This window comes from Eptatretus burgeri, chromosome 11, assembly GCF_056783735.1.
Source record: "Eptatretus burgeri isolate ZD-2024b chromosome 11, Ebu_testis_v1, whole genome shotgun sequence".
Lineage (NCBI taxonomy): Eukaryota > Metazoa > Chordata > Myxini > Myxiniformes > Myxinidae > Eptatretus > Eptatretus burgeri.
The window spans coordinates 97043608-97070857 of record NC_140971.1 but is presented as its reverse complement, the minus strand read 5'-3'; the positions used below and the strand labels follow the sequence as shown (position 1 = coordinate 97070857).

The 27250-nt window shown below is 57.8% G+C and overlaps 1 protein-coding gene across 7 annotated transcripts in view; it reads right to left on the bottom strand.

Annotated features, from left to right (window-relative positions):
* Positions 1–26249, bottom strand: part of LOC147017721 (ATPase family gene 2 protein homolog B-like) — a 62143-nt gene extending 35894 nt beyond the window's left edge. Inside the window, exons 1-5 of one of the 7 annotated variants that reach the window (XM_085847561.1) lie at positions 26193–26249; positions 24454–24598; positions 23856–24318; positions 21520–22455; positions 19984–20175 (exon numbers count right to left, since the gene is read on the bottom strand). In XM_085847561.1, the coding sequence (XP_085703687.1) occupies positions 19984–20175; positions 21520–22455; positions 23856–24318; positions 24454–24569 (1707 nt within the window). In that variant the 5' untranslated portion in view covers positions 24570–24598; positions 26193–26249. Of the gene's footprint in view, positions 1–19983; positions 20176–21519; positions 22568–23855; positions 24940–26175 lie in introns of those variants that run through there. The other 6 variants (XM_085847557.1, XM_085847558.1, XM_085847560.1 and 3 more) reach the window with 6 other exon arrangements.
* Positions 26250–27250: the final 1001 nt, after the last annotated feature.

Here is a 27250-nt window from a genome sequence, read left to right as displayed (position 1 = left end):
GGGTGGGAGGAGGGAGGGGAAGAGAGATGGGGTGGGAGGAGGGAGGGGAAGAGAGATGGGGTGAGGAGGGAGGAGAAGAGAGATGGGGTGAGGAGGGAGGAGAAGAGAGATGGGGTGGGAGGAGGGAGGAGAAGAGAGATGGGGTGGGAGGAGGCAGGAGAAGAGAGATTGGGTGGGAGGAGGAAGGAGAAGAGAGATGGGGTGGGAGGAGGGAGGGGAAGAGAGATGGGGTGGGAGGACAGGGGAAGAGAGATGGGGTGAGGAGGCAGGAGAAGAGAGATGGGGTGAGGAGGCAGAAGAGAGATGGGGTGGGAGGAGGCAGGAGAAGAGAGATGGGGTGGGAGGAGGCAGGAGAAGAGAGATGGGGTGGGAGGAGGGAGGGGAAGAGAGATGGGGTGAGGAGGCAGGAGAAGAGAGATGGGGTGGGAGGAGGCAGGAGAAGAGAGATGGGGTGGGAGGAGGGAGGAGAAGAGAGATGGGGTGGGAGGAGGGAGGAAGAGAGATGGGGTGGGAGGAGGCAGGAGAAGAGAGATGGGGTGGGAGGAGGCAGGAGAAGAGAGATGGGGTGGGAGGAGGCAGGAGAAGAGAGATGGGGTGGGAGGAGGCAGGAGAAGAGAGATGGGGTGGGAGGAGGAAGGAGAAGAGAGATGGGTTGGGAGGAGGAAGGAGAAGAGAGATGGGGTGGGAGGAGGGAGGGGAAGAGAGATGGGGTGGGAGGAGGCAGGAGAAGAGAGATGGGGTGGGAGGAGGAAGGAGAAGAGAGATGGGGTGGGAGGAGGAAGGAGAAGAGAGATGGGGTGGGAGGAGGAAGGAGAAGAGAGATGGGGTGGGAGGAGGAGGGGGAAGAGAGATGGGGTGGGAGGAGGCAGGAGAAGAGAGATGGGGTGGGAGGAGGAAGGAGAAGAGAGATGGGGTGGGAGGAGGAAGGAGAAGAGAGATGGGGTGGGAGGAGGGAGGGGAAGAGAGATGGGGTGGGAGGAGGCAGGAGAAGAGAGATGGGGTGGGAGGAGGCAGGAGAAGAGAGATGGGGTGAGGAGGCAGGAGAAGAGAGATGGGGTGGGAGGAGGCAGGAGAAGAGAGATGGGGTGGGAGGAGGAAGGAGAAGAGAGATGGGGTGGGAGGAGGAAGGAGAAGAGAGATGGGGTGGGAGGAGGAAGGAGAAGAGAGATGGGGTGGGAGGAGGAAGGAGAAGAGAGATGGGGTGGGAGGAGGGAGGAGAAGAGAGATGGGGTGGGAGGAGGGAGGAGAAGAGAGATGGGGTGGGAGGAGGGAGGAGAAGAGAGATGGGGTGGGAGGAGGCAGGAGAAGAGAGATGGGGTGGGAGGAGGGAGGACAGGAGAAGAGAGATGGGGTGGGAGGAGGGAGGAGAAGAGAGATGGGGTGGGAGGAGGCAGGAGAAGAGAGATGGGGTGGGAGGAGGGAGGAGAAGAGAGATGGGGTGGGAGGAGGGAGGAGAAGAGAGATGGGGTGGGAGGAGGGAGGAGAAGAGAGATGGGGTGGGAGGAGGGAGGAGAAGAGAGATGGGGTGGGAGGAGGGAGGAGAAGAGATGGGGTGGGAGGAGGCAGGAGAAGAGAGATGGGGTGGGAGGAGGCAGGAGAAGAGAGATGGGGTGGGAGGAGGCAGGAGAAGAGAGATGGGGTGGGAGGAGGCAGGAGAAGAGAGATGGGGTGGGAGGAGGCAGGAGAAGAGAGATGGGGTGGGAGGAGGCAGGAGAAGAGAGATGGGGTGGGAGGAGGCAGGAGAAGAGAGATGGGGTGGGAGGAGGCAGGAGAAGAGAGATGGGGTGGAGGAGGCAGGAGAAGAGAGATGGGGTGGGAGGAGGCAGGAGAAGAGAGATGGGGTGGGAGGAGGCAGGAGAAGAGAGATGGGGTGGGAGGAGGCAGGAGAAGAGAGATGGGGTGGGAGGAGGGAGGAGAAGAGAGATGGGGTGGGAGGAGGGAGGAGAAGAGAGATGGGGTGGAGGAGGCAGGAGAAGAGAGATGGGGTGGGAGGAGGCAGGAGAAGAGAGATGGGGTGGGAGGAGGAAGGAGAAGAGAGATGGGGTGGGAGGAGGGAGGAGAAGAGAGATGGGGTGGGAGGAGGGAGGAGAAGAGAGATGGGGTGGGAGGAGGGAGGAGAAGAGAGATGGGGTGGGAGGAGGCAGGAGAAGAGAGATGGGGTGAGGAGGCAGGAGAAGAGAGATGGGGTGGGAGGAGGAGGAGAAGAGAGATGGGGTGGGAGGAGGAGAAGAGAGATGGGGTGGGAGGAGGGAGGAGAAGAGAGATGGGGTGGAGGAGGGAGGGGAAGAGAGATGGGGTGGAGGAGGGAGGAGAAGAGAGAGATGGGGTGGGAGGAGGAAGGAGAAGAGAGATGGGGTGGGAGGAGGAAGGAGAAGAGAGATGGGGTGGGAGGAGGGAGGAAGAGAGATGGGGTGGGAGGAGGGAGGAGAAGAGAGATGGGGTGGGAGGAGGGGAAGGGAGAAGAGATGGGGTGGGAGGAGGCAGGAGAAGAGAGATGGGGTGGGAGGAGGCAGGAGAAGAGAGATGGGGTGGGAGGAGGGAGGAGAAGAGAGATGGGGTGGGAGGAGGAAGGAGAAGAGAGATGGGGTGGGAGGAGGGAGGAGAAGAGAGATGGGGTGGGAGGAGGCAGGAGAAGAGAGATGGGGTGGGAGGAGGGAGGAGAAGAGAGATGGGGTGGGAGGAGGGAGGGGAAGAGAGATGGGGTGGGAGGAGGGAGGAGAAGAGAGATGGGGTGGGAGGAGGGAGGAAGAGATGGGGTGGAGGAGGAGAAGAGAGATGGGGTGGGAGGAGGCAGGAGAAGAGAGATGGGGTGAGGAGGCAGGAGAAGAGAGATGGGGTGGGAGGAGGCAGGAGAAGAGAGATGGGGTGGGAGGAGGCAGGAGAAGAGAGATGGGGTGGGAGGAGGCAGGAGAAGAGAGATGGGGTGGGAGGCAGGAGAAGAGAGAGATGGGGTGGGAGGAGGCAGGAGAAGAGAGATGGGGTGGGAGGAGGCAGGAGAAGAGATGGGGTGGGAGGAGGCAGGAGAATAGAGATGGGGTGGGAGGAGGCAGGAGAAGAGAGATGGGGTGGGAGGAGGCAGGAGAAGAGAGATGGGGTGGGAGGAGGCAGGAGAAGAGAGATGGGGTGGGAGGAGGCAGGAGAAGAGAGATGGGGTGGGAGGAGAGGAGAAGAGAGATGGGGTGGGAGGAGGCAGGAGAAGAGAGATGGGGTGGGAGGAGGAGAGAAGAGAGATGGGGTGAGGAGGAGGAGAAGAGAGATGGGGTGGGAGGAGGCAGGAGAAGAGAGATGGGGTGGGAGGAGGGAGGGAAGAGAGATGGGGTGGGAGGAGGAGGAGAAGAGAGATGGGGTGGGAGGAGGGAGGAAGAGAGAGATGGGGTCAGGAGGCAGGAGAAGAGAGATGGGGTGGGAGGAGGCAGGAGAAGAGAGATGGGGTGGGAGGAGGGAGGAGAAGAGAGATGGGGTGGGAGGAGGCAGGAGAAGAGAGATGGGGTGAGGAGGGAGGAGAAGAGAGATGGGGTGGAGGAGGCAGGAGAAGAGAGATGGGGTGGAGGAGGCAGGAGAAGAGAGATGGGGTGGGAGGAGGGAGGAGAAGAGAGATGGGGTGGGAGGAGGCAGGAGAAGAGAGATGGGGTGGGAGGAGGCAGGAGAAGAGAGATGGGGTGGGAGGAGGCAGGAGAAGAGAGATGGGGTGGGAGGAGGCAGGAGAAGAGAGATGGGGTGGGAGGAGGCAGGAGAAGAGAGATGGGGTGGGAGGAGGCAGGAGAAGAGAGATGGGGTGGGAGGAGGAGGAGAAGAGAGATGGGGTGGGAGGAGGCAGGAGAAGAGAGATGGGGTGGGAGGAGGGAAGGAGAAGAGAGATGGGGTGGAGGAGGAAGGAGAAGAGAGATGGGGTGGAGGAGGAAGGAGAAGAGAGATGGGGTGGGAGGAGGAAGGAGAAGAGAGATGGGGTGGGAGGAGGGAGGAGAAGAGAGATGGGGTGGGAGGAGGCAGGAGAAGAGAGATGGGGTGGGAGGAGGAAGGAGAAGAGAGATGGGGTGGGAGGAGGAAGGAGAAGAGAGATGGGGTGAGGAGGAAGGAGAAGAGAGATGGGGTGGGAGGAGGCAGGAGAAGAGAGATGGGGTGGAGGGAGGCAGGAGAAGAGAGATGGGGTGGGAGGAGGCAGGAGAAGAGAGATGGGGTGGAGGAGGAAGGAGAAGAGAGATGGGGTGGGAGGAGGAAGGAGAAGAGAGATGGGGTGGGAGGAGGAAGGAGAAGAGAGATGGGGTGGGAGGAGGAAGGAGAAGAGAGATGGGGTGGGAGGAGGAGAAGAGAGATGGGGTGGGAGGAGGGAGGAGAAGAGAGATGGGTGGGAGGAGGCAGGAGAAGAGAGATGGGGTGGGAGGAGGAAGGAGAAGAGAGATGGGGTGGGAGGAGGAAGGAGAAGAGAGATGGGGTGGGAGGAGGAAGGAGAAGAGAGATGGGGTGGAGGAGGAAGGAGAAGAGAGATGGGGTGGGAGGAGGGAGGAGAAGAGATGGGGTGGGAGGAGGGAGGAGAAGAGAGATGGGGTGAGGAGGCAGGAGAAGAGAGATGGGGTGGGAGGAGGCAGGAGAAGAGAGATGGGGTGGGAGGAGGCAGGAGAAGAGAGATGGGGTGAGGAGGCAGGAGAAGAGAGATGGGGTGGGAGGAGGAAGGAGAAGAGAGATGGGGTGGGAGGAGGGAGGAGAAGAGAGATGGGGTGGGAGGAGGGAGGAGAAGAGAGATGGGGTGAGGAGGCAGGAGAAGAGAGATGGGGTGGGAGGAGGCAGGAGAAGAGAGATGGGGTGAGGAGGCAGGAGAAGAGAGATGGGGTGGGAGGAGGCAGGAGAAGAGAGATGGGGTGGGGGGAGGCAGGAGAAGAGAGATGGGGTGGGAGGAGGCAGGAGAAGAGAGAGATGGGGTGGAGGAGGCAGGAGAAGAGAGATGGGGTGGGAGGAGGCAGGAGAAGAGAGATGGGGTGAGGAGGCAGGAGAAGAGAGATGGGGTGGGAGGAGGCAGGAGAAGAGAGATGGGGTGGGAGGAGGCAGGAGAAGAGAGATGGGGTGAGGAGGCAGGAGAAGAGAGATGGGGTGAGGAGGCAGGAGAAGAGAGATGGGGTGGGAGGAGGCAGGAGAAGAGAGATGGGGTGGGAGGAGGCAGGAGAAGAGAGATGGGGTGGGAGGAGGCAGGAGAAGAGAGATGGGGTGGGAGGAGGCAGGAGAAGAGAGATGGGGTGGGAGGAGGGAGGAGAAGAGAGATGGGGTGGGAGGAGGCAGGAGAAGAGAGATGGGGTGGGAGGAGGCAGGAGAAGAGAGATGGGGTGGGAGGAGGCAGGAGAAGAGAGATGGGGTGGGAGGAGGCAGGAGAAGAGAGATGGGGTGGGAGGAGGCAGGAGAAGAGAGATGGGGTGGGAGGAGGCAGGAGAAGAGAGATGGGGTGGGAGGAGGCAGGAGAAGAGAGATGGGGTGGGAGGAGGAGGCAGGAGAAGAGAGATGGGGTGGGAGGAGGCAGGAGAAGAGAGATGGGGTGGGAGGAGGCAGGAGAAGAGAGATGGGGTGGGAGGAGGCAGGAGAAGAGATGGGGTGGGAGGAGGCAGGAGAAGAGAGATGGGGTGGGAGGAGGCAGGAGAAGAGAGATGGGGTGGGAGGAGGCAGGAGAAGAGAGATGGGGTGGAGGAGGCAGGAGAAGAGAGATGGGGTGGGAGGAGGCAGGAGAAGAGAGATGGGGTGGAGGAGGCAGGAGAAGAGAGATGGGGTGGGAGGAGGCAGGAGAAGAGAGATGGGGTGGGAGGAGGCAGGAGAAGAGAGATGGGGTGGGAGGAGGAGGGAAGAGAGATGGGGTGGGAGGAGGAAGGAGAAGAGAGATGGGGTGGGAGGAGGGAGGAGAAGAGAGATGGGGTGGGAGGAGGAGGAGAAGAGAGATGGGGTGGGAGGAGGCAGGAGAAGAGAGATGGGGTGGGAGGAGGAAGGAGAAGAGAGATGGGGTGGGAGGAGGAAGGAGAAGAGAGATGGGGTGGGAGGAGGGAGGAGAAGAGAGATGGGGTGGGAGGAGGAAGGAGAAGAGAGATGGGGTGGGAGGAGGAAGGAGAAGAGAGATGGGGTGGGAGGAGGCAGGAGAAGAGAGATGGGTGGGAGGAGGCAGGAGAAGAGAGATGGGGTGGGAGGAGGAAGGAGAAGAGAGATGGGGTGGGAGGAGGCAGGAGAAGAGAGATGGGGTGGGAGGAGGCAGGAGAAGAGAGATGGGGTGGGAGGAGGGAGGAGAAGAGAGATGGGGTGGGAGGAGGCAGGAGAAGAGAGATGGGGTGGGAGGAGGAAGGAGAAGAGAGATGGGGTGGGAGGAGGAAGGAGAAGAGAGATGGGGTGGGAGGAGGCAGGAGAAGAGATGGGGTGGGAGGAGGCAGGAGAAGAGAGAGATGGGGTGGGAGGAGGCAGGAGAAGAGAGATGGGGTGGGAGGAGGCAGGAGAAGAGAGATGGGGTGGAGGAGGAGAAGAGAGATGGGGTGGAGGAGGAGGAGAAGAGAGAAGAGAAGAGAGATGGGGTGGAGGAGGCAGGAGAAGAGAGATGGGGTGGGAGGAGGAAGGAGAAGAGAGATGGGGTGGGAGGAGGCAGGAGAAGAGATGGGGTGGGAGGAGGCAGGAGAAGAGAGATGGGGTGGGAGGAGGCAGGAGAAGAGAGATGGGGTGGGAGGAGGCAGGAGAAGAGAGATGGGGTGGGAGGAGGCAGGAGAAGAGAGATGGGGTGGGAGGAGGCAGGAGAAGAGAGAGATGGGGTGGGAGGAGGCAGGAGAAGAGAGATGGGGTCGGAGGAGGCAGGAGAAGAGAGATGGGGTGGGAGGAGGCAGGAGAAGAGAGATGGGGTGGGAGGAGGCAGGAGAAGAGAGATGGGGTGGGAGGAGGCAGGAGAAGAGAGATGGGGTGGAGGAGGCAGGAGAAGAGAGATGGGGTGGGAGGAGGCAGGAGAAGAGAGATGGGGTGGGAGGAGGCAGGAGAAGAGAGATGGGGTGGGAGGAGGCAGGAGAAGAGAGATGGGGTGGGAGGAGGCAGGAGAAGAGAGATGGGGTGGGAGGAGGCAGGAGAAGAGAGATGGGGTGGGAGGAGGCAGGAGAAGAGAGATGGGGTGGGAGGAGGCAGGAGAAGAGAGATGGGGTGGGAGGAGGCAGGAGAAGAGAGATGGGGTGAGGAGGAGGAGGAAGAGAGATGGGGTGGGAGGAGGCAGGAGAAGAGAGATGGGGTGGGAGGAGGCAGGAGAAGAGAGATGGGGTGGGAGGAGGAAGGAGAAGAGAGATGGGGTGGGAGGAGGGAGGAGAAGAGATGGGGTGGGAGGAGGGAGGAGAAGAGAGATGGGGTGGGAGGAGGCAGGAGAAGAGAGATGGGGTGGGAGGAGGCAGGAGAAGAGAGATGGGGTGGGAGGAGGAGAAGAGAGATGGGGTGGGAGGAGGCAGGAGAAGAGAGATGGGGTGGGAGGAGGGAGGAGAAGAGAGATGGGGTGGAGGAGGCAGGAGAAGAGAGATGGGGTGGGAGGAGGCAGGAGAAGAGAGATGGGGTGGGAGGAGGGAGGAGAAGAGAGATGGGGTGGGAGGAGGCAGGAGAAGAGAGATGGGGTGGAGGAGGCAGGAGAAGAGAGATGGGGTGGGAGGAGGAGGAGAAGAGAGATGGGGTGGGAGGAGGCAGGAGAAGAGAGATGGGGTGGAGGAGGCAGGAGAAGAGAGATGGGGTGGGAGGAGGCAGGAGAAGAGAGATGGGGTGGGAGGAGGCAGGAGAAGAGAGATGGGGTGGGAGGAGGAAGGAGAAGAGAGATGGGGTGGGAGGAGGAAGGAGAAGAGAGATGGGGTGGGAGGAGGGAGGAGAAGAGAGATGGGGTGGGAGGAGGCAGGAGAAGAGAGATGGGGTGGGAGGAGGAAGGAGAAGAGAGATGGGGTGGGAGGAGGAAGGAGAAGAGAGATGGGGTGGGAGGAGGGAGGAGAAGAGAGATGGGGTGGGAGGAGGCAGGAGAAGAGAGATGGGGTGGGAGGAGGCAGGAGAAGAGAGATGGGGTGGGAGGAGGAAGGAGAAGAGAGATGGGGTGGGAGGAGGAAGGAGAAGAGAGATGGGGTGGGAGGAGGGAGGAGAAGAGAGATGGGGTGGGAGGAGGCAGGAGAAGAGAGATGGGGTGGGAGGAGGCAGGAGAAGAGAGATGGGGTGGGAGGAGGAAGGAGAAGAGAGATGGGGTGGGAGGAGGGAGGAGAAGAGAGATGGGGTGGGAGGAGGGAGGAGAAGAGAGATGGGGTGGGAGGAGGAGGAGAAGAGAGATGGGGTGGGAGGAGGCAGGAGAAGAGAGATGGGGTGGGAGGAGGGAGGAGAAGAGAGATGGGGTGGGAGGAGGCAGGAGAAGAGAGAGATGGAGTGGGAGGAGGCAGTAGAAGAGAGATGGAGTGGGAGGAGGCAGGAGAAGAGAGATGGGGTGAGAGGAGGCAGGACAAGAGAGATGGGGTGGGAGGAGGCAGGGGAAGAGACATGGGGTGGGGGGAGGCAGGAGGACAGAGATGGGGTGGGAGGAGGCAGGAGAAGAGAGATGGGGTGGGAGGAGGGAGGAGAAGGAAGAGGGGGGGGGAGGAGGAAGGAGAAGAGAGAGGGGGTGGGAGGAGGGAGGAGAAGAGAGATGGGGTGGGAGGAGGCAGGAGAAGAGAGGTGGGGTGGGAGGAGGCAGGAGAAGAGAGATGGGGTGGGAGGAGGCAGGAGAAGAGATGGGGTGAGGAGGCAGGAGAAGAGAGATGGGGTGGGAGGAGGCAGGAGAAGAGAGATGGGGTGGGAGGAGGCAGGAGAAGAGAGATGGGGTGGGAGGAGGCAGGAGAAGAGAGATGGGGTGGGAGGAGGCAGGAGAAGAGAGAGATGGGGTGGGAGGAGGGAGGGGAAGAGAGATGGGGTGGGAGGAGGGAGGGGAAGAGAGATGGGGTGGGAGGAGGGAGGAGAAGAGAGATGGGGTGAGGAGGCAGGAGAAGAGAGATGGGGTGGGAGGAGGCAGGAGAAGAGAGATGGGGTGGGAGGAGGCAGGAGAAGAGAGATGGGGTGGGAGGAGGCAGGAGAAGAGAGATGGGGTGGGAGGAGGAAGGAGAAGAGAGATGGGGTGGGAGGAGGGAGAAGAAGAGAGATGGGGTGGGAGGAGGAAGGAGAAGAGAGATGGGGTGGGAGGAGGCAGGAGAAGAGAGATGGGGTGGGAGGAGGCAGGAGAAGAGAGATGGGGTGGGAGGAGGCAGGAGAAGAGAGATGGGGTGAGGAGGCAGGAGAAGAGAGATGGGGTGGGAGGAGGAAGGAGAAGAGAGATGGGGTGGGAGGAGGAAGGAGAAGAGAGATGGGGTGGGAGGAGGAAGGAGAAGAGAGATGGGGTGGGAGGAGGAAGGAGAAGAGAGATGGGGTGGGAGGAGGAGGGAGAAGAGAGATGGGGTGGGAGGAGGCAGGAGAAGAGAGATGGGGTGGGAGGAGGCAGGAGAAGAGAGATGGGGTGGGAGGAGGAAGGAGAAGAGAGATGGGGTGGGAGGAGGAAGGAGAAGAGAGATGGGGTGGGAGGAGGAAGGAGAAGAGAGATGGGGTGGGAGGAGGAAGGAGAAGAGAGATGGGGTGGGAGGAGGGAGGAGAAGAGATGGGGTGGGAGGAGGCAGGAGAAGAGAGATGGGGTGGGAGGAGGAAGGAGAAGAGAGATGGGGTGGGAGGAGGAAGGAGAAGAGAGATGGGGTGGGAGGAGGAGGAGAAGAGAGATGGGGTGGGAGGAGGCAGGAAGAGAGATGGGGTGGAGGAGGCAGGAAGAGAGATGGGGTGAGGAGGCAGGAGAAGAGAGATGGGGTGAGGAGGCAGGAGAAGAGAGATGGGGTGGGAGGAGGAAGGAGAAGAGAGATGGGGTGGGAGGAGGAAGGAGAAGAGAGATGGGGTGGGAGGAGGAAGGAGAAGAGATGGGGTGGGAGGAGAAAGGAGAAGAGAGATGGGGTGGGAGGAGGGAGGAAGAGAGATGGGGTGGAGGAGGCAGGAGAAGAGAGATGGGGTGGGAGGAGGGAGGAAGAAGAGATGGGGTGAGGAGGACAGGAGAAGAGAGATGGGGTGAGGAGGCAGGAGAAGAGAGATGGGGTGGGAGGAGGGAGGAGAAGAGAGATGGGGTGGGAGGAGGCAGGAGAAGAGAGATGGGGTGGGAGGAGGGAGGAGAAGAGAGATGGGGTGGAGGAGGAGGAGGGAAGAGAGATGGGGTGGAGGAGGGAGGAGAAGAGAGATGGGGTGGGAGGAGGCAGGAGAAGAGAGATGGGGTGGGAGGAGGCAGGAGAAGAGAGATGGGGTGGGAGGAGGCAGGAGAAGAGAGATGGGGTGGGAGGAGGCAGGAGAAGAGAGATGGGGTGGGAGGAGGCAGGAGAAGAGAGATGGGGTGGGAGGAGGCAGGAGAAGAGAGATGGGGTGGGAGGAGGCAGGAGAAGAGAGATGGGGTGGGAGGAGGCAGGAGAAGAGAGATGGGGTGGGAGGAGGCAGGAGAAGAGAGATGGGGTGGGAGGAGGCAAGGAGAAGAGAGATGGGGTGGGAGGAGGAAGGAGAAGAGAGATGGGGTGGGAGGAGGCAGGAGAAGAGAGATGGGGTGGGAGGAGGCAGGAGAAGAGAGATGGGGTGGGAGGAGGCAGGAGAAGAGAGATGGGGTGGGAGGAGGAAGGAGAAGAGAGATGGGGTGGGAGGAGGAAGGAGAAGAGAGAGATGGGGTGGGAGGAGGAAGGAGAAGAGAGATGGGGTGGGAGGAGGAAGGAGAAGAGAGATGGGGTGGGAGGAGGAAGGAGAAGAGAGATGGGGTGGGAGGAGGCAGGAGAAGAGAGATGGGGTGGGAGGAGGCAGGAGAAGAGAGATGGGGTGGGAGGAGGAAGGAGAAGAGAGATGGGGTGGGAGGAGGAAGGAGAAGAGAGATGGGGTGGGAGGAGGCAGGAGAAGAGAGATGGGGTGGGAGGAGGAAGGAGAAGAGAGATGGGGTGAGGAGGAAGGAGAAGAGAGATGGGGTGGAGGAGGAAGGAGAAGAGAGATGGGGTGGAGGAGGAAGGAGAAGAGAGATGGGGTGGGAGGAGGCAGGGAAGAGAGATGGGGTGGAGGAGGCAGGAGAAGAGAGATGGGGTGGGAGGAGGGAGGAGAAGAGAGATGGGGTGGAGGAGGAGGAGGAGAAGAGAGATGGGGTGGGAGGAGGGAGGAGAAGAGAGATGGGGTGGGAGGAGGGAGGAGAAGAGAGATGGGGTGGGAGGAGGGAGGAGAAGAGAGATGGGGTGGGAGGAGGGAGGAGAAGAGAGATGGGGTGGGAGGAGGGAGGAGAAGAGAGATGGGGTGGGAGGAGGGAGGAGAAGAGAGATGGGGTGGGAGGAGGCAGGAGAAGAGAGATGGGGTGGGAGGAGGCAGGAGAAGAGAGATGGGGTGGGAGGAGGGAGGAGAAGAGAGATGGGGTGGGAGGAGGAGGAAGAGAGATGGGGTGGGAGGAGGGAGGAGAAGAGAGATGGGGTGGGAGGAGGGAGGAGAAGAGAGATGGGGTGGGAGGAGGGAGGAAGAGAGATGGGGTGGAGGAGGGAGGAGAAGAGAGATGGGGTGGGAGGAGGGAGGAGAAGAGAGATGGGGTGGGAGGAGGCAGGAGAAGAGAGATGGGGTGGGAGGAGGGAGGAGAAGAGAGATGGGGTGGGAGGAGGGAGGAGAAGAGAGATGGGGTGGGAGGAGGGAGGAGAAGAGAGATGGGGTGGGAGGAGGCAGGAGAAGAGAGATGGGGTGGAGGAGGGAGGAGAAGAGAGATGGGGTGGGAGGAGGCAGGAGAAGAGAGATGGGGTGGGAGGAGGCAGGAGAAGAGAGATGGGGTGGGAGGAGGCAGGAGAAGAGAGATGGGGTGGGAGGAGGCAGGAGAAGAGAGATGGGGTGGGAGGAGGCAGGAGAAGAGAGATGGGGTGGAGGAGAGGAGGAGAAGAGAGAGATGGGGTGGGAGGAGGAAGGAGAAGAGAGATGGGGTGGGAGGAGGGAGGAGAAGAGAGATGGGGTGGGAGGAGGCAGGAGAAGAGAGATGGGGTGGGAGGAGGCAGGAGAAGAGAGATGGGGTGAGGAGGCAGGAGAAGAGAGATGGGGTGGAGGAGGCAGGAGAAGAGAGATGGGGTGGGAGGAGGAAGGAGAAGAGAGATGGGGTGGGAGGAGGAAGGAGAAGAGAGATGGGGTGGGAGGAGGAAGGAGAAGAGAGATGGGGTGGGAGGAGGCAGGAGAAGAGAGATGGGGTGGGAGGAGGCAGGAGAAGAGAGATGGGGTGGGAGGAGGCAGGAGAAGAGAGATGGGGTGGGAGGAGGCAGGAGAAGAGAGATGGGGTGGGAGGAGGAAGGAGAAGAGAGATGGGGTGGAGGAGGAAGGAGAAGAGAGATGGGGTGGGAGGAGGAAGGAGAAGAGAGATGGGGTGGGAGGAGGAAGGAGAAGAGAGATGGGGTGGAGGAGGAGGAGAAGAGAGATGGGGTGGGAGGAGGCAGGAGAAGAGAGATGGGGTGGGAGGAGGCAGGAGAAGAGAGATGGGGTGGGAGGAGGAAGGAGAAGAGAGATGGGGTGGGAGGAGGAAGGAGAAGAGAGATGGGGTGGGAGGAGGGAGGAGAAGAGAGATGGGGTGGGAGGAGGAAGGAGAAGAGAGATGGGGTGGGAGGAGGGAGGGGAAGAGAGATGGGGTGGGAGGAGGAGGAGAAGAGAGATGGGGTGGGAGGAGGCAGGAGAAGAGAGATGGGGTGGGAGGAGGAAGGAGAAGAGAGATGGGGTGGGAGGAGGAAGGAGAAGAGAGATGGGGTGGGAGGAGGGAGGGAAGAGAGAGAGGGGGGAGAGAGATGGAGGAGGAGGAGAAGAGAGATGGGGTGAGGAGGAGGAGAAGAGAGATGGGGTGGGAGGAGGCAGGAGAAGAGAGATGGGGTGGGAGGAGGGAGGAGAAGAGAGATGGGGTGGAGGAGGAAGGAGAAGAGAGATGGGGTGGGAGGAGGAGGAGAAGAGAGATGGGGTGGGAGGAGGGAGAAGAGAGATGGAGGAGAGGAGGAAGAGAGATGGGGAGGAGGAGGAGGAAGAGAGAGATGGGGTGAGGAGGAGGAGAAGAGAGATGGGGTGGGAGGAGGGAGGAGAAGAGAGATGGGGTGGGAGGAGGAGGAGAAGAGAGATGGGGTGGGAGGAGGGAGGAGAAGAGAGATGGGGTGGGAGGAGGCAGGAGAAGAGAGATGGGGTGGGAGGAGGAAGGAGAAGAGAGATGGGGTGGGAGGAGGAGGAGAAGAGAGATGGGGTGGGAGGAGGAGGAAGAGAGATGGGGTGGGAGGAGGCAGGAGAAGAGAGATGGGGTGGGAGGAGGCAGGAGAAGAGAGATGGGGTGGGAGGAGGGAGGAGAAGAGAGATGGGGTGGGAGGAGGGAGGAGAAGAGAGATGGGGTGGGAGGAGGCAGGAGAAGAGAGATGGGGTGGGAGGAGGGAGGAGAAGAGAGATGGGGTGGAGGAGGGAGGAGAAGAGAGATGGGGTGGAGGAGGGAGGAGAAGAGAGATGGGGTGGAGGAGGCAGGAGAAGAGAGATGGGGTGGGAGGAGGCAGGAGAAGAGAGATGGGGTGGGAGGAGGCAGGAGAAGAGAGATGGGGTGGGAGGAGGCAGGAGAAGAGAGATGGGGTGGGAGGAGGCAGGAGAAGAGAGATGGGGTGGAGGAGGAAGGAGAAGAGAGATGGGGTGAGGAGGCAGGAGAAGAGAGAGATGGGGTGGGAGGAGGCAGGAGAAGAGAGATGGGGTGGGAGGAGGCAGGAGAAGAGAGATGGGGTGGGAGGAGGCAGGAGAAGAGAGATGGGGTGGGAGGAGGCAGGAGAAGAGAGATGGGGTGGGAGGAGGGAGGAGAAGAGAGATGGGGTGGGAGGAGGGAGGGGAAGAGAGATGGGGTGGGAGGAGGGAGGAGAAGAGAGATGGGGTGAGGAGGCAGGAGAAGAGAGATGGGGTGGGAGGAGGCAGGAGAAGAGAGATGGGGTGGGAGGAGGCAGGAGAAGAGAGATGGGGTGAGGAGGCAGGAGAAGAGAGATGGGGTGGGAGGAGGAAGAAGAAGAGAGATGGGGTGGGAGGAGGAAGAAGAAGAGAGATGGGGTGGGAGGAGGAAGGAGAAGAGAGATGGGGTGGGAGGAGGCAGGAGAAGAGAGATGGGGTGAGGAGGCAGGAGAAGAGAGATGGGGTGAGGAGGCAGGAGAAGAGAGATGGGGTGAGGAGGCAGGAGAAGAGAGATGGGGTGGGAGGAGGAAGGAGAAGAGAGATGGGGTGGGAGGAGGAAGGAGAAGAGAGATGGGGTGGGAGGAGGAAGGAGAAGAGAGATGGGGTGGGAGGAGGAAGGAGAAGAGAGATGGGGTGGGAGGAGGGAGGGGAAGAGAGAGGGGGGGGGAGGAGGCAGGAGAAGAGAGATGGGGTGGGAGGAGGCAGGAGAAGAGAGATGGGGTGGGAGGAGGAAGGAGAAGAGAGATGGGGTGGGAGGAGGAAGGAGAAGAGAGATGGGGTGGGAGGAGGAAGGAGAAGAGAGATGGGGGGGGAGGAGGAAGGAGAAGAGAGATGGGGTGGGAGGAGGGAGGGGAAGAGAGATGGGGTGGGAGGAGGCAGGAGAAGAGAGATGGGGTGGGAGGAGGCAGGAGAAGAGAGATGGGGTGGGAGGAGGAAGGAGAAGAGAGATGGGGTGGGAGGAGGGAGGGAAGAGAGATGGGGTGGGAGGAGGGAGGGGAAGAGAGATGGGGTGAGGGGACAGGGGAAGAGAGATGGGGTGGGAGGAGGGAGGGGAAGAGAGATGGGGTGAGGGGACAGGGGAAGAGAGATGGGGTGGGAGGAGGGAGGAGAAGAGAGATGGGGTGGGAGGAGGAAGGAGAAGAGAGATGGGGTGGGAGGAGGAAGGAGAAGAGAGATGGGGTGGGAGGAGGGAGGGGAAGAGAGAAGGGGTGGGACGAGGGAGGGCAAGAGAGATGGGGTGAGGGGACAGGGGAAGAGAGATGGGGTGAGGAGGCAGGAGAAGAGAGATGGGGTGGGAGGAGGTAGGAGAAGAGAGATGGGGTGGGAGGAGGGAGGGAAGAGAGATGGGGTGGGAGGAGGGAGGGGAAGAGAGATGGGGTGGGAGGAGGGAGGGGAAGAGAGATGGGGTGGGAGGAGGGAGGGAAGAGAGATGGGGTGGGAGGAGGGAGGGGAAGAGAGATGGGGTGAGGAGGGAGGAGAAGAGAGATGGGGTGGGAGGAGGGAGGAGAAGAGAGATGGGGTGGGAGGAGGCAGGAGAAGAGAGATTGGGTGGGAGGAGGAAGGAGAAGAGAGATGGGGTGGGAGGAGGAGGAGGGGAAGAGAGATGGGGTGAGGGGACAGGGGAAGAGAGATGGGGTGAGGAGGCAGAAGAGAGATGGGGTGAGGAGGCAGAAGAGAGATGGGGTGGGAGGAGGCAGGAGAAGAGAGATGGGGTGGGAGGAGGCAGGAGAAGAGAGATGGGGTGGGAGGAGGGAGGGAAGAGAGATGGGGTGGGAGGAGGCAGGAGAAGAGAGATGGGGTGGGAGGAGGCAGGAGAAGAGAGATGGGGTGGGAGGAGGGAGGAGAAGAGAGATGGGGTGGGAGGAGGGAGGGGAAGAGAGATGGGGTGGGAGGAGGCAGGAGAAGAGAGATGGGGTGGGAGGAGGCAGGAGAAGAGAGATGGGGTGGGAGGAGGCAGGAGAAGAGAGATGGGGTGGGAGGAGGCAGGAGAAGAGAGATGGGGTGCGAGGAGGAAGGAGAAGAGAGATGGGTTGGGACGAGGAAGGAGAAGAGAGATGGGGTGGGAGGAGGGAGGGGAAGAGAGATGGGGTGGGAGGAGGCAGGAGAAGAGAGATGCGGTGGGAGGAGGAAGGAGAAGAGAGATGGGGTGGGAGGAGGAAGGAGAAGAGAGATGGGTTGGGAGGAGGAAGGAGAAGAGAGATGGGGTGGGAGGAGGGAGGGGAAGAGAGATGGGGTGGGAGGAGGCAGGAGAAGAGAGATGGGGTGGGAGGAGGAAGGAGAAGAGAGATGGGGTGGGAGGAGGAAGGAGAAGAGAGATGGGGTGGGAGGAGGGAGGGAAGAGAGATGGGGTGGGAGGAGGCAGGAAAAGAGAGATGGGGTGGGAGGAGGAGGCAGGAAAACAGAGATGGGGTGAGGAGGCAGGAGAAGAGAGATGGGGTGAGGAGGCAGGAGAAGAGAGATGGGGTGGGAGGAGGAAGGAGAAGAGAGATGGGGTGGGAGGAGGAAGGAGAAGAGAGATGGGGTGGGAGGAGGAAGGAGAAGAGAGATGGGGTGGGAGGAGGAAGGAGAAGAGAGATGGGGTGGGAGGAGGGAGGGGAAGAGAGATGGGGTGGGAGGAGGGAGGGGAAGAGATGGGGTGGGAGGAGGGAGGGAAGAGAGATGGGGTGAGGGGACAGGGGAAGAGATGGGGTGAGGAGGCAGGAGAAGAGAGATGGGGTGGGAGGAGGGAGGGAAAGAGAGATGGGGTGGGAGGAGGCAGGAGAAGAGACAGATGGGGTGGGAGGAGGGAGGGAAGAGAGATGGGGTGGGAGGAGGGAGGGAAGAGAGATGGGGTGGGAGGAGGGAGGAAGAGAGATGGGGTGGGAGGAGGGAGGAGAAGAGAGATGGGGTGAGGAGGCAGGAGAAGAGAGATGGGGTGGGAGGAGGCAGGAGAAGAGAGATGGGGTGGGAGGAGGCAGGAGAAGAGAGATGGGGTGGGAGGAGGAAGGAGAAGAGAGATGGAGTGGGAGGAGGCAGGAGAAGAGAGATGGGGTGGGAGGAGGCAGGGGGAGAGAGATGGGGTGGGAGGTGGCAGGGGAAGAGAGATGGGGTGGGAGGAGGCAGGAGAAGAGAGAGATGGGGTGGGAGGAGGCAGGAGAAGAGAGATGGGGTGGGAGGAGGCAGGAGAATAGAGATGGAGTGGGAGGAGGGAGGAGAAGAGAGATGGGGTGGGAGGAGGCAGGAGAAGAGATGGGGTGGGAGGAGGCAGGAGAATAGAGATGGGGTGGGAGGAGGCAGGAGAAGAGAGATGGGGTGGGAGGAGGGAGGGGAAGAGAGATGGGGTGGGAGGAGGGAGGGGAAGAGAGATGGGGTGGGAGGAGGGAGGGGAAGAGAGATGGGGTGGGAGGAGGAAGGAGAAGAGAGATGGGGTGGGAGGAGGGAGGGGAAGAGAGATGGGGTGAGGGGACAGGGGAAGAGAGATGGGGTGAGGAGGAGGGAGGAGAAGAGAGATGGGGTGGGAGGAGGGAGGGGAAGAGAGATGGGGTGGGAGGAGGGAGGGGAAAGAGAGATGGGGTGGGAGGAGGGAGGGGAAGAGAGATGGGGTGGGAGGAGGAAGGAGAAGAGAGATGGGGTGGGAGGAGGGAGGGAAGAGAGATGGGGTGAGGGGACAGGGGAAGAGAGATGGGGTGGGAGGAGGGAGGAGAAGAGAGATGGGGTGGGAGGAGGAGGGAGGGGAAGAGAGATGGGGTGGGAGGAGGGAGGGGAAGAGAGATGGAGTGGGAGGAGGCAGGAGAAGAGAGATGGGGTGGGAGGAGGAAGGAGAAGAGAGATGGGGTGGGAGGAGGAAGGAGAAGAGAGATGGGGTGGGAGGAGGGAGGGAAGAGAGATGGGGTGGGACGAGGGAGGGCAAGAGAGATGGGGTGAGGGGACAGGGGAAGAGAGATGGGGTGAGGAGGCAGGAGAAGAGAGATGGGGTGGGAGGAGGTAGGAGAAGAGAGATGGGGTGGGAGGAGGGAGGGGAAGAGAGATGGGGTGGGAGGAGGGAGGGGAAGAGAGATGGGGTGGGAGGAGGGAGGGGAAGAGAGATGGGGTGGGAGGAGGGAGGGGAAGAGAGATGGGGTGGGAGGAGGGAGGGGAAGAGAGATGGGGTGAGGAGGGAGGAGAAGAGAGATGGGGTGAGGAGGGAGGAGAAGAGAGATGGGGTGGGAGGAGGCAGGAGAAGAGAGATTGGGTGGGAGGAGGAAGGAGAAGAGAGATGGGGTGGGAGGAGGGAGGGGAAGAGAGATGGGGTGAGGGGACAGGGGAAGAGAGATGGGGTGAGGAGGCAGAAGAGAGATGGGGTGAGGAGGCAGAAGAGAGATGGGGTGGGAGGAGGCAGGAGAAGAGAGATGGGGTGGGAGGAGGGAGGGGAAGAGAGATGGGGTGGGAGGAGGGAGGAAGATAGATGGGGTGGGAGGAGGGAGGGGAAGACAGATGGGGTGGGAGGAGGGAGGGGAAGAGAGATGGGGTGAGGAGGGAGGAGAAGAGAGATGGGGTGAGGAGGAGGGAGGAGAAGAGAGATGGGGTGGGAGGAGGCAGGAGAAGAGAGATGGGGTGGGAGGAGGAAGGAGAAGAGGGATGGGGTGGGAGGAGGCAGGAGAAGAGAGATGGGGTGGGAGGAGGCAGGAGAAGAGAGATGGAGTGGGAGGAGGCAGGAGAAGAGAGATGGAGTGGGAGGAGGCAGGAGAAGAGAGATGGGGTGGGAGGAGGCAGGAGAAGAGAGATGGGGTGGGAGGAGGCAGGAGAAGAGAGATGGGGTGGGAGGAGGCAGGAGAAGAGATATGGGGTGGGAGGAGGCAGGAGAAGAAGAATGGGGTGGGAGGAGGGAGGGGAAGAGAGATGGGATGGGAGGAGGCAGGAGAAGAGATGGGGTGGGAGGAGGAGGGAGGGGAAGAGATATGGGGTGGGAGGAGGCAGGAGAAGAGAGATGGGGTGGGAGGAGGCAGGAGAAGAGATATGGGGTGGGAGGAGGCAGGAGAAGAGAGATGGAGTGGGACGAGGCAGGAGAAGAGAGATGGAGTGGGAGGAGGGAGGAGAAGAGAGATGGGGTGGGAGGAGGCAGGAGAAGAGAGATGGGGTGGGAGGAGGCAGGAGAAGAGAGATGGGGTGGGAGGAGGCAGGAGAAGAGATATGGGGTGGGAGGAGGCAGGAGAAGAAGAATGGGGTGGGAGGAGGGAGGGGAAGAGAGATGGGATGGGAGGAGGCAGGAGAAGAGATGGGGTGGGAGGAGGGAGGGGAAGAGATATGGGGTGGGAGGAGGCAGGAGAAGAGAGATGGGGTGGGAGGAGGCAGGAGAAGAGATATGGGGTGGGAGGAGGCAGGAGAAGAAAGATGGGGTGGGAGGAGGGAGGGGAAGAGAGATGGGATGGGAGGAGGCAGGAGAAGAGATGGGGTGGGAGGAGGGAGGGAAGAGAGATGGGGTGGGAGGAGGGAGGGAAGAGAGATGGGGTGGGAGGATAAAGAGGTGAGGGTGAGAGGAGGAAGAGGTGAGGGTGGGAGGAGTCACGGGAAGTGGTGGGGTGGGAGTCCAGAGGGACTATGGTTGGAGGAGGAAGGGGAAGGGGTGGGGTGGGAGAAGGGACCCAGTGTTACCCAGCAATGCCGGGTACCCCTGCCTATTACAAAATAAAAACAAGTCTTTACAAGTCTGAACCACTCGTTCGTTTGGGGTTGGTCGGGGGAAGTGTTGGCCCAAGTCTTTCACGAACCGGCTGGCCAGGCGTGATGTTAGACTAAGGATATCGCAGGAATTTGGAATTTCGTCGTGGCAGGGAAGACAAACAACATAAACATTTTAAACAATACGAGGCACTCAGCAGTGTATGATGATTGTTTTTATAGTGATGTACATCAACCCGTTGCCTGCTTTGTTTATCTTGTAGGGGGAGGCTTAATAATAACCACGATTTAACTAAAAGGGAACTCAGTGGAGCGCATACCTCCATCATGTAATGCCTGATCCACGAGAACATATCGGGCCCAATACATTTATAAAATATCATGCTATATATCGTTTTTGGCCCTGTGGCTCAATGATGAAAAATCACTTTAAAAAAATCAAATGTCTCGTATCCAGATTCGGATCTTCACCAAATCGAATCAATTATTCCTTGTAACAAGCCCAGCATGTCCACCAAGTTTCGTCCGAAGCCGTCCACAACTTTATGAGATATCCTGTACACAAACAGACAGAAAGGGGGTGAAAACATCACCTCCTTCACCTCCGGTGGCTGAGGTAACAATACGAGGTTCTGGCACACACACCTCCACCGAGGCACGACGTAGCATGGCGCGTGAGGCTGCACTGCGACACACAGCCACGAGATCCGCAGGTACGTAACCCGGAGTGAGTTCAGCAAGCTTCGTTGGTGAGACGTCTTCATCCAAAGGCAGAGAACCGGTGAGGTAAACCAACATGGCAACTCGTTGAGCCAAGCTGGGCACTCCCAACACAACCTGCACGACACGGTAAAGGCATCTGCGTTGTCCGAAAGGTACACAATATCGTACATGTCGCATGCAATGCCTGGCCAGGCCGAGGTGGTATTACTTACAATGACGCTGACTGGTCGACCAAATATTACACATTTAAACAACCATAAAAAACAATTTTCATCTTGGTATATTTTATCACTTTTTGAAAAAAAAAACATGGGGGAGGGGGGGGGATATTGAAATGGGCTCCGTCTGTCTACGCTATCTCCTAAACAGTTGTGCAGAACTCACCAAACTCGGTGGTTATGATCTCCACATGGCATGAAGGTGTGAGAAGTGTCATTTCTGGCCCCATCCCCTCGGGCGAGGTCAAACACCGGAGAATGCAATTACGGGCGCATTTTGAAATGAAACTGTCGATGCAATCGACATATGGAATGCATCACGATTTTTGGGGATTTCACCCCAGGTTCACGTCCCAAGGGATGGGGGGGGGGAACTTGAGGTCACGGGGGTCAAAACGGGGAAATTTTCAACCCAAAAGTTGATATCGGGTCATTCCTGGTGGAAGTTATTTTGCTTGAGGTCGGAAGCGTGGGGATTTGCGATGGCGTGCCATCGACTACGCTCTCGTTTATCTCTTACCATCCCATCACACACTGCCACCTGTAAAACGACGTCACTTTAAATAATCAACACAAAATTAAGGAAAAACACAAACTTAGCGAAAAGTTTTAATTTTTTTTTACTAATTGTACTGTACGTGTGTGCACTTGAAAATGCAAGATCATTTTGATTCTTTTGTGGAAATATTTGTTGTTCTCAACCAAAAGACGACATCTAATCGTTAAAGTGACGTGGGGAGGGAAGGTGGACCGGCATCCTAGAAGTCGTGGGTTCACAGGTCACCGAGGGAAGCCGGACGAAGGATCGGAATTCTAAACCTCAGGAAATCGAGTACATTGCAGAACTACCACATCACAAATAGACCGTCACTTGACGTCATGCTGACTCATCAACAACAATCAGGGTGAGGATCATCTGCCTGGCCTGGTCGACATGTGACGAGGGTTCACTCGTCGTGGTCGACTCGCTCCTCTCCGTTCGAGGAGATCGTGCTGAATGACCATGGGTTCTACCCTTCCCCTGCACTTTAAATGGTCATTGCTACAAAATCCGTGGTGGTGACCTGCGTTGATGTTTTTGACAACTCAATTTAAGCGCGTTGCTCATGATGCTGGGATCCCAGGTTCAAATCCCATACATGGTGTTGTTTTGTCCATCGTCTACCCATGCCCTTGGGATGCATCATGCGAAAGCACAATTATGCTTCCCAATGTCATTATTAAATTAAATAAACCTCACCTCAGTGTCAAATCGTCCTGGACGGCGAAGTGCAGGATCCACCACTTCAGGGCGATTCGTGGCTGCAACAACAAGCAAAGGCTTGTCTTGTTCAGCCTCAGCAAGGACTCCCCGTTTGACATCGGCCCCTCCAACCATCTCACCCGCTGCTCCATCCAGCAGTGTGAGCAGCTGCGCGACCACCCGAGCTTCTGATGCTCCGGCACATCCGCGTCGTGGACAGAGTGCGTCCAGCTCATCGATGAAGATCAAACAGGGTCGGTGAGCGGCTAACGCTTTCGCCCGTGCAAAAACCTCACGCAGGGCTGCTTCCGCTTCACCCGCTCGCGCTGCAAACACCTCCGGTCCATTGATAGGCAGTAGGACGGCAGACAGTGCGTGCACCGTGTTTCGTACGAGCTGAGTTTTCCCAGATCCCGGTGGTCCAATCAGCAATACCCCATGACAAGACCTGGTGAGGCCCAGACGACGTGCGACGTGTGAAGAGTGCAGAGACGGTGACAAAGCCTCACGAAGCACGGTTGCAGGTTCCTCCAGACCTGCCGGAAGGTCCTCAAATGGGTTAACAACACCCCGAGGGTCGGGCTCTGTTCCTGGCGGACCACTTCCAGCAAATGAAATGCGTGTTTTGGCTCCAATTCGGAGTGCAAGGGCATCCGCCGGCCTTGCTTCAAGAATGAGGAACCCAAGAATCCTCGAGCCAGGCGTTCGCACAATACAATTTGGCGCAACCCATAGTCCTCTCAGCATTTCCCTGGCTTCTCGCTCCAGATCTACAATGGTAGTGTTATTTCTACTACCATATCTGAAGATCCCTTCCTGCTCTGCAAGCAATGCCCAGAGCAGTAGGCGTTCTGCACGCACGCCACGCACAACTCGCAGATTCCGCAGAGGGACCGCTCCAGCCTGGGACAACACCGCCATGGACCACTGGCCCTAAAATTAGGCTTTCATTAGAAGATTCTCCAGATTCGAGTTAACCAACAATCACAAATGTAGTGTGGTGGGACGATACGGTCAATGAAGAGACGTTTCATCTCCTCCGAGACTAAATGGGAGACAGACACGTTGAAGGTGTAAGATTTCATCAGAGTTTTCTAATTGGATGATGTAATTTAATTCCTGATACGTAATGTTGCCGGTCTGTCTTGTCCGGATTACCCAATAGTTGGTAATGGTAACCATCAAGTTGCTACATCTCCTCACTCAAAATGTTATTTTATTTTACTTGATAACATTTTTTTAAATCTTCACCATTTGTTAGGTTCTTGCGAAAGGATCTTGTATTAAATCATATCTTAAACCACTTAATGGAGAGCTTCCACTCACTCACACTCACACTCACTCACTCACGTCCATCCTTCCGTTCTCGTTCCTTTCGCATCTTGCAATGAGAGAACTCACGAAATAAGCAAACAAGAGCTCTGATCCTGTTAATGTACATTTTCGATGGACTTATTGATATGCAATTAATTTGTTTTTCGGATTCTCGAGAAAAGTTTATCCGATCAAACCTTTTCTGGCATATGGTACAGGAAAGCACACACACCAGGCATACACGCACATTATCTCGGCTCACCGCAAATTTATAACGTGATAGAACTGTTATCATTTCATCAATTCCTGATTCAACTCGAAATAATCATTTTCCTCCAAGATTGAACATCTTAAGAAACTACAAGGGCACTCAATGGAGCGCTAGTTACGCTCGTTATGTTACAGGGTGAACAGGTTACGTTTTGTATCCCACTGATAGGCCGAATCTCGACGCTGAACTGAACCAATATATAACCGGCTTGTTCTTTTCATCAAACCAACTCATCCACCAAGTTCCGTCCAAATCCGTCAACTTTTTGAGATGTCCTGCTAACAGACAAATAAATAGACAGACAGACAGACAGACAGACATGGGTGAAAACATAACCTCTGCCCACCTTCGGTGGTGGAGGTAACAAGAAGAAGAACAAGTAATCCGGGTACAATTTGAGCAAAACCCACAAAAGGGATGTTGATGACGTGCAGTGAAGAACAAAGTGTGTGTGTGTGTGTGTGTTTCACAAACTCGAGCAGGTTTATTAAAGGAACAGTTGAGGAAGTTGTAAAATTTTGTTTGTAACACTTTGGTGTAATTAATTATTATTATTATTATTATTATATGTTTGGTCGAGTCCTCTCAGATTATTTTTTCTTATTGCGAGTGAAACTTTTAAAACTTGTGGTCGATAATCTACGCAGAAAATACAATCCGATGTCTTTCCGTGGTACCAACCCTATTCAGGATATGTGATAAACTAAAAGCGAAACGATAAAGGACAAAAGGAGACCATGGTACGTACCTTCGATTTCAATTTGAGGCCTTTTCCATGGGGTCCTACACACGAGGCGTCCACCTGAATGTGACGGTCACTGCGGTCCCAGCGAGGCCAGGCGGAGCACACGGCAAAACGGTCCCGCTCCAACGTTAACCGGAGAGGCGCACCGAGACGAGGCACCCCGAGGGCCTCCAAAGCACGGGGGCCCAGCCGGCAACGTCCCGTCCCGTCATCTCGAGGATCACGATGGACCAGCCAAAGGACGGAACGCGGAGGGCAACTTACGGAGCTGTTGAGAGTTGGTAACGTGGTGGACGCGTGGACATCCGGCGAGTGAGATTGGAGAGGGGAAGAGCAGATAGGAAAGGTCATCTGAAGGTGGGTGTGGAATGAAGAGAGCATCGTGGAGAAGGACGGGGTGTCTGAACTGAAGGACTTTGTTTCTGAAGGTTGTAAAGGTGTCGAAGTAAGATGGGAAGACTTGTTCCTGCATGCAGAGGTGAGACATGGTGAGTATGAGGTTGCATACTGGCTACCAACGTCATTATTCAACGGTAACGACGAGTCCTTTGTAGAAACTGCAGAGCTTTGAAATATTGAGTCATGTGGTTGAGAAGGAGACCAAGATGATGCCGCCAGAGACTCATCAATAGGAGAGCCGAGGGTCAACGATGGAATACGAGCATCTGTGACACCGACGTTAAAAACGCCTGCAGGCCTCGATTCTGGACCGTCCATTGCTGTGACAAATCGAGACGCAGGTCGAGCTGTGATCGGGCAAGAGAACAAATCACCTCTCATTGTCCGGTTCAGATACAAAAACGACTTTTATCAAAATGTCAGTTCTCAGTTGATAAAATAAACATTCAAAAGGATGATGTAAAAAAAAAAAAAAAAAAAAACAATTAAAAACACTAAACAGCTTTCCCAAACGCAGTCTCCACTGGTTCAGTCAACCCACATAACCTGGTTAAGACAGGTACACACACACGCACACACACACTGTACGCACCTTACACGGATGGACGCACGCACCTTACACGGATGGACGCGCGCACCTTACACGGATGGACGAACGCACCTCACACGGATGGACGCACGCACCTTACACGGATGGACGCGCGCACCTCACACGGATGGACGCGCGCACCTCACACGGATGGACGCGCGCACCTCACACGGATGGACGCGCGCACCTCACACGGATGGACGCGCGCACCTCACACGGATGGACGCACGCACCTCACACGGATGGACGCACGCACCTCACACGGATGGACGCACGCACCTCACACGGATGGACGCACGCACCTCACACGGATGGACGCACGCACCTCACACGGATGGACGCACGCACCTCACACGGATGGACGCACGCACCTCACACGGATGGACGCACGCACCTCACACGGATGGACGCACGCACCTCACACGGACGGACGCACGCACCTCACACGGACGGACGCACGCACCTCACACGGACGGACGCACGCACCTTACACGGACGGACGCACGCACCTTACACGGACGGACGCACGCACCTTACACGGACGGACGCACGCACCTTACACGGACGGACGCACGCACCTTACACGGACGGACGTACGCACCTTACACGGACGGATGTACGCACCTTACACGGACGGATGTACGCACCTTACACGGACGGATGTACGCACCTTACACGGACGGATGTACGCACCTTACACGGACGGATGTACGCACCTTACACGGACGGGTGTACGCACCTTACACGGACGGATGTACGCACCTTACACGGACGGATTTACGCACCTTACACGGACGGATTTACGCACCTTACACGGACAGACGTACGCACCTTACACGGATGGACGCACGCACCTAACATGGACGGATGCACGCACCGTACGCGGACGGATGCACCCACCTTACGCGGACGGACGCACGCCCCTTACACGGATGGACGCACGCCCCTTACACGGATGGACGCACGCACCTTCCGCGGACGGACGCACGCACCTTACACGGATGGACGCACGCCCCTTACACGGATGGACGCACGCACCTTCCGCGGACGGACGCACGCGTCTTACACGGATGGACACACGCACGCACGACATCGTGTGCACCAGCATGCCCCCCTTGGTCACGTGAAATAACATTTTAATATCCATCCAAGTTAATAAACACGACACGATGGTGAGGACCGGCTCCTTTCGACAAGGTACGTGCGGAATCGGGAGGTAAAACCCGTGAAGGTTTCATGACTGAGTTTACACCCGTAACATCAACAAACATTCGCCATGAGGTTCGACTCATCGTAATTAACACCTTCACCAAAAATGGCAAACGAAGATTTCACCAAAATGAAGCTTCAACCTCGGTGACTTGTTCCCAAACGGGCGGATCTTCCACACGAAGCCACGCGTCTCTCACTTGGAGAGTTTTAAAATCTACAGCTGCCCTACAGGCAGATCTTCTTGACGGAAAAAACGGATAATGAAGGAACACGGTGCCCTCGGGACGAGAACCGTCGGAAAACATTTATCTCTTATTTTACTTCAAGCGAATGTGGTAAATTATTACAGCCGCTTCCGGTCCCAGCCATCCGGTGTTTAATTTACTCGAGTGTCGTCTCGTTTCTGTGACGAATGTGACCGTTAAAAGCTGCCAATTAAGCATTGTCGTCACAAGCTGTTTGTGGTGAACGAACAACTCCTCCAACTCCAACTCCAACTCCAACTCCAACTCCAACTCCAACTCCAACTCCAACTCCAACTCCAACTCCAACTCCAACTCCAACTCCAACTCCAACTGCACCTCCACCTCCAACTCCACCTCCAACTGCACCTCCACCTCCAACTGCACCTCCACCTCCAACTGCACCTCCACCTCCAACTCCAACTCCACCAACTACTCCAATTCCAACTCCAACTACTCCAACTCCACCACCGGTTGTGCAGTGTGAACGGGCGGCAACCAGCGCATGCTGTGGTCGTGCTGCATTGTTATACAATGTCCTTTCTTTGTTCCATGAATCGAGGCTCATGGAAGAACAGAACACGGTTTGAAGTTCCCCATCACACACAGCTCTGTGGTCTCTCTGTCTATACCGCCTTCTTTGATTTGCTGGTCTTGCAACATTTGCTCTTTCCGTACTCTTTGTCCCCCCCCCCCCCCCACCAAGACCCCAAGATCTTTAGCCAGCCAGTTTAACCGTTAAGCCAACACCAGGCTTCGTGATAGGACAAAAACGTTATGGACGAATTATGACAAAACTAGGTGGACAAATTGGTTGGGTGACAACAAGCTGATTACATTTTGGTTCAGGTCCAAATCCAGATCCGGCCTATCAATGAGATACAAAACGTCACCTGTTCAACCTGGCGGAGGTATGCACTCGACCTTTCTCTGAGCTGTTGGTCGCTCCGTCTCTT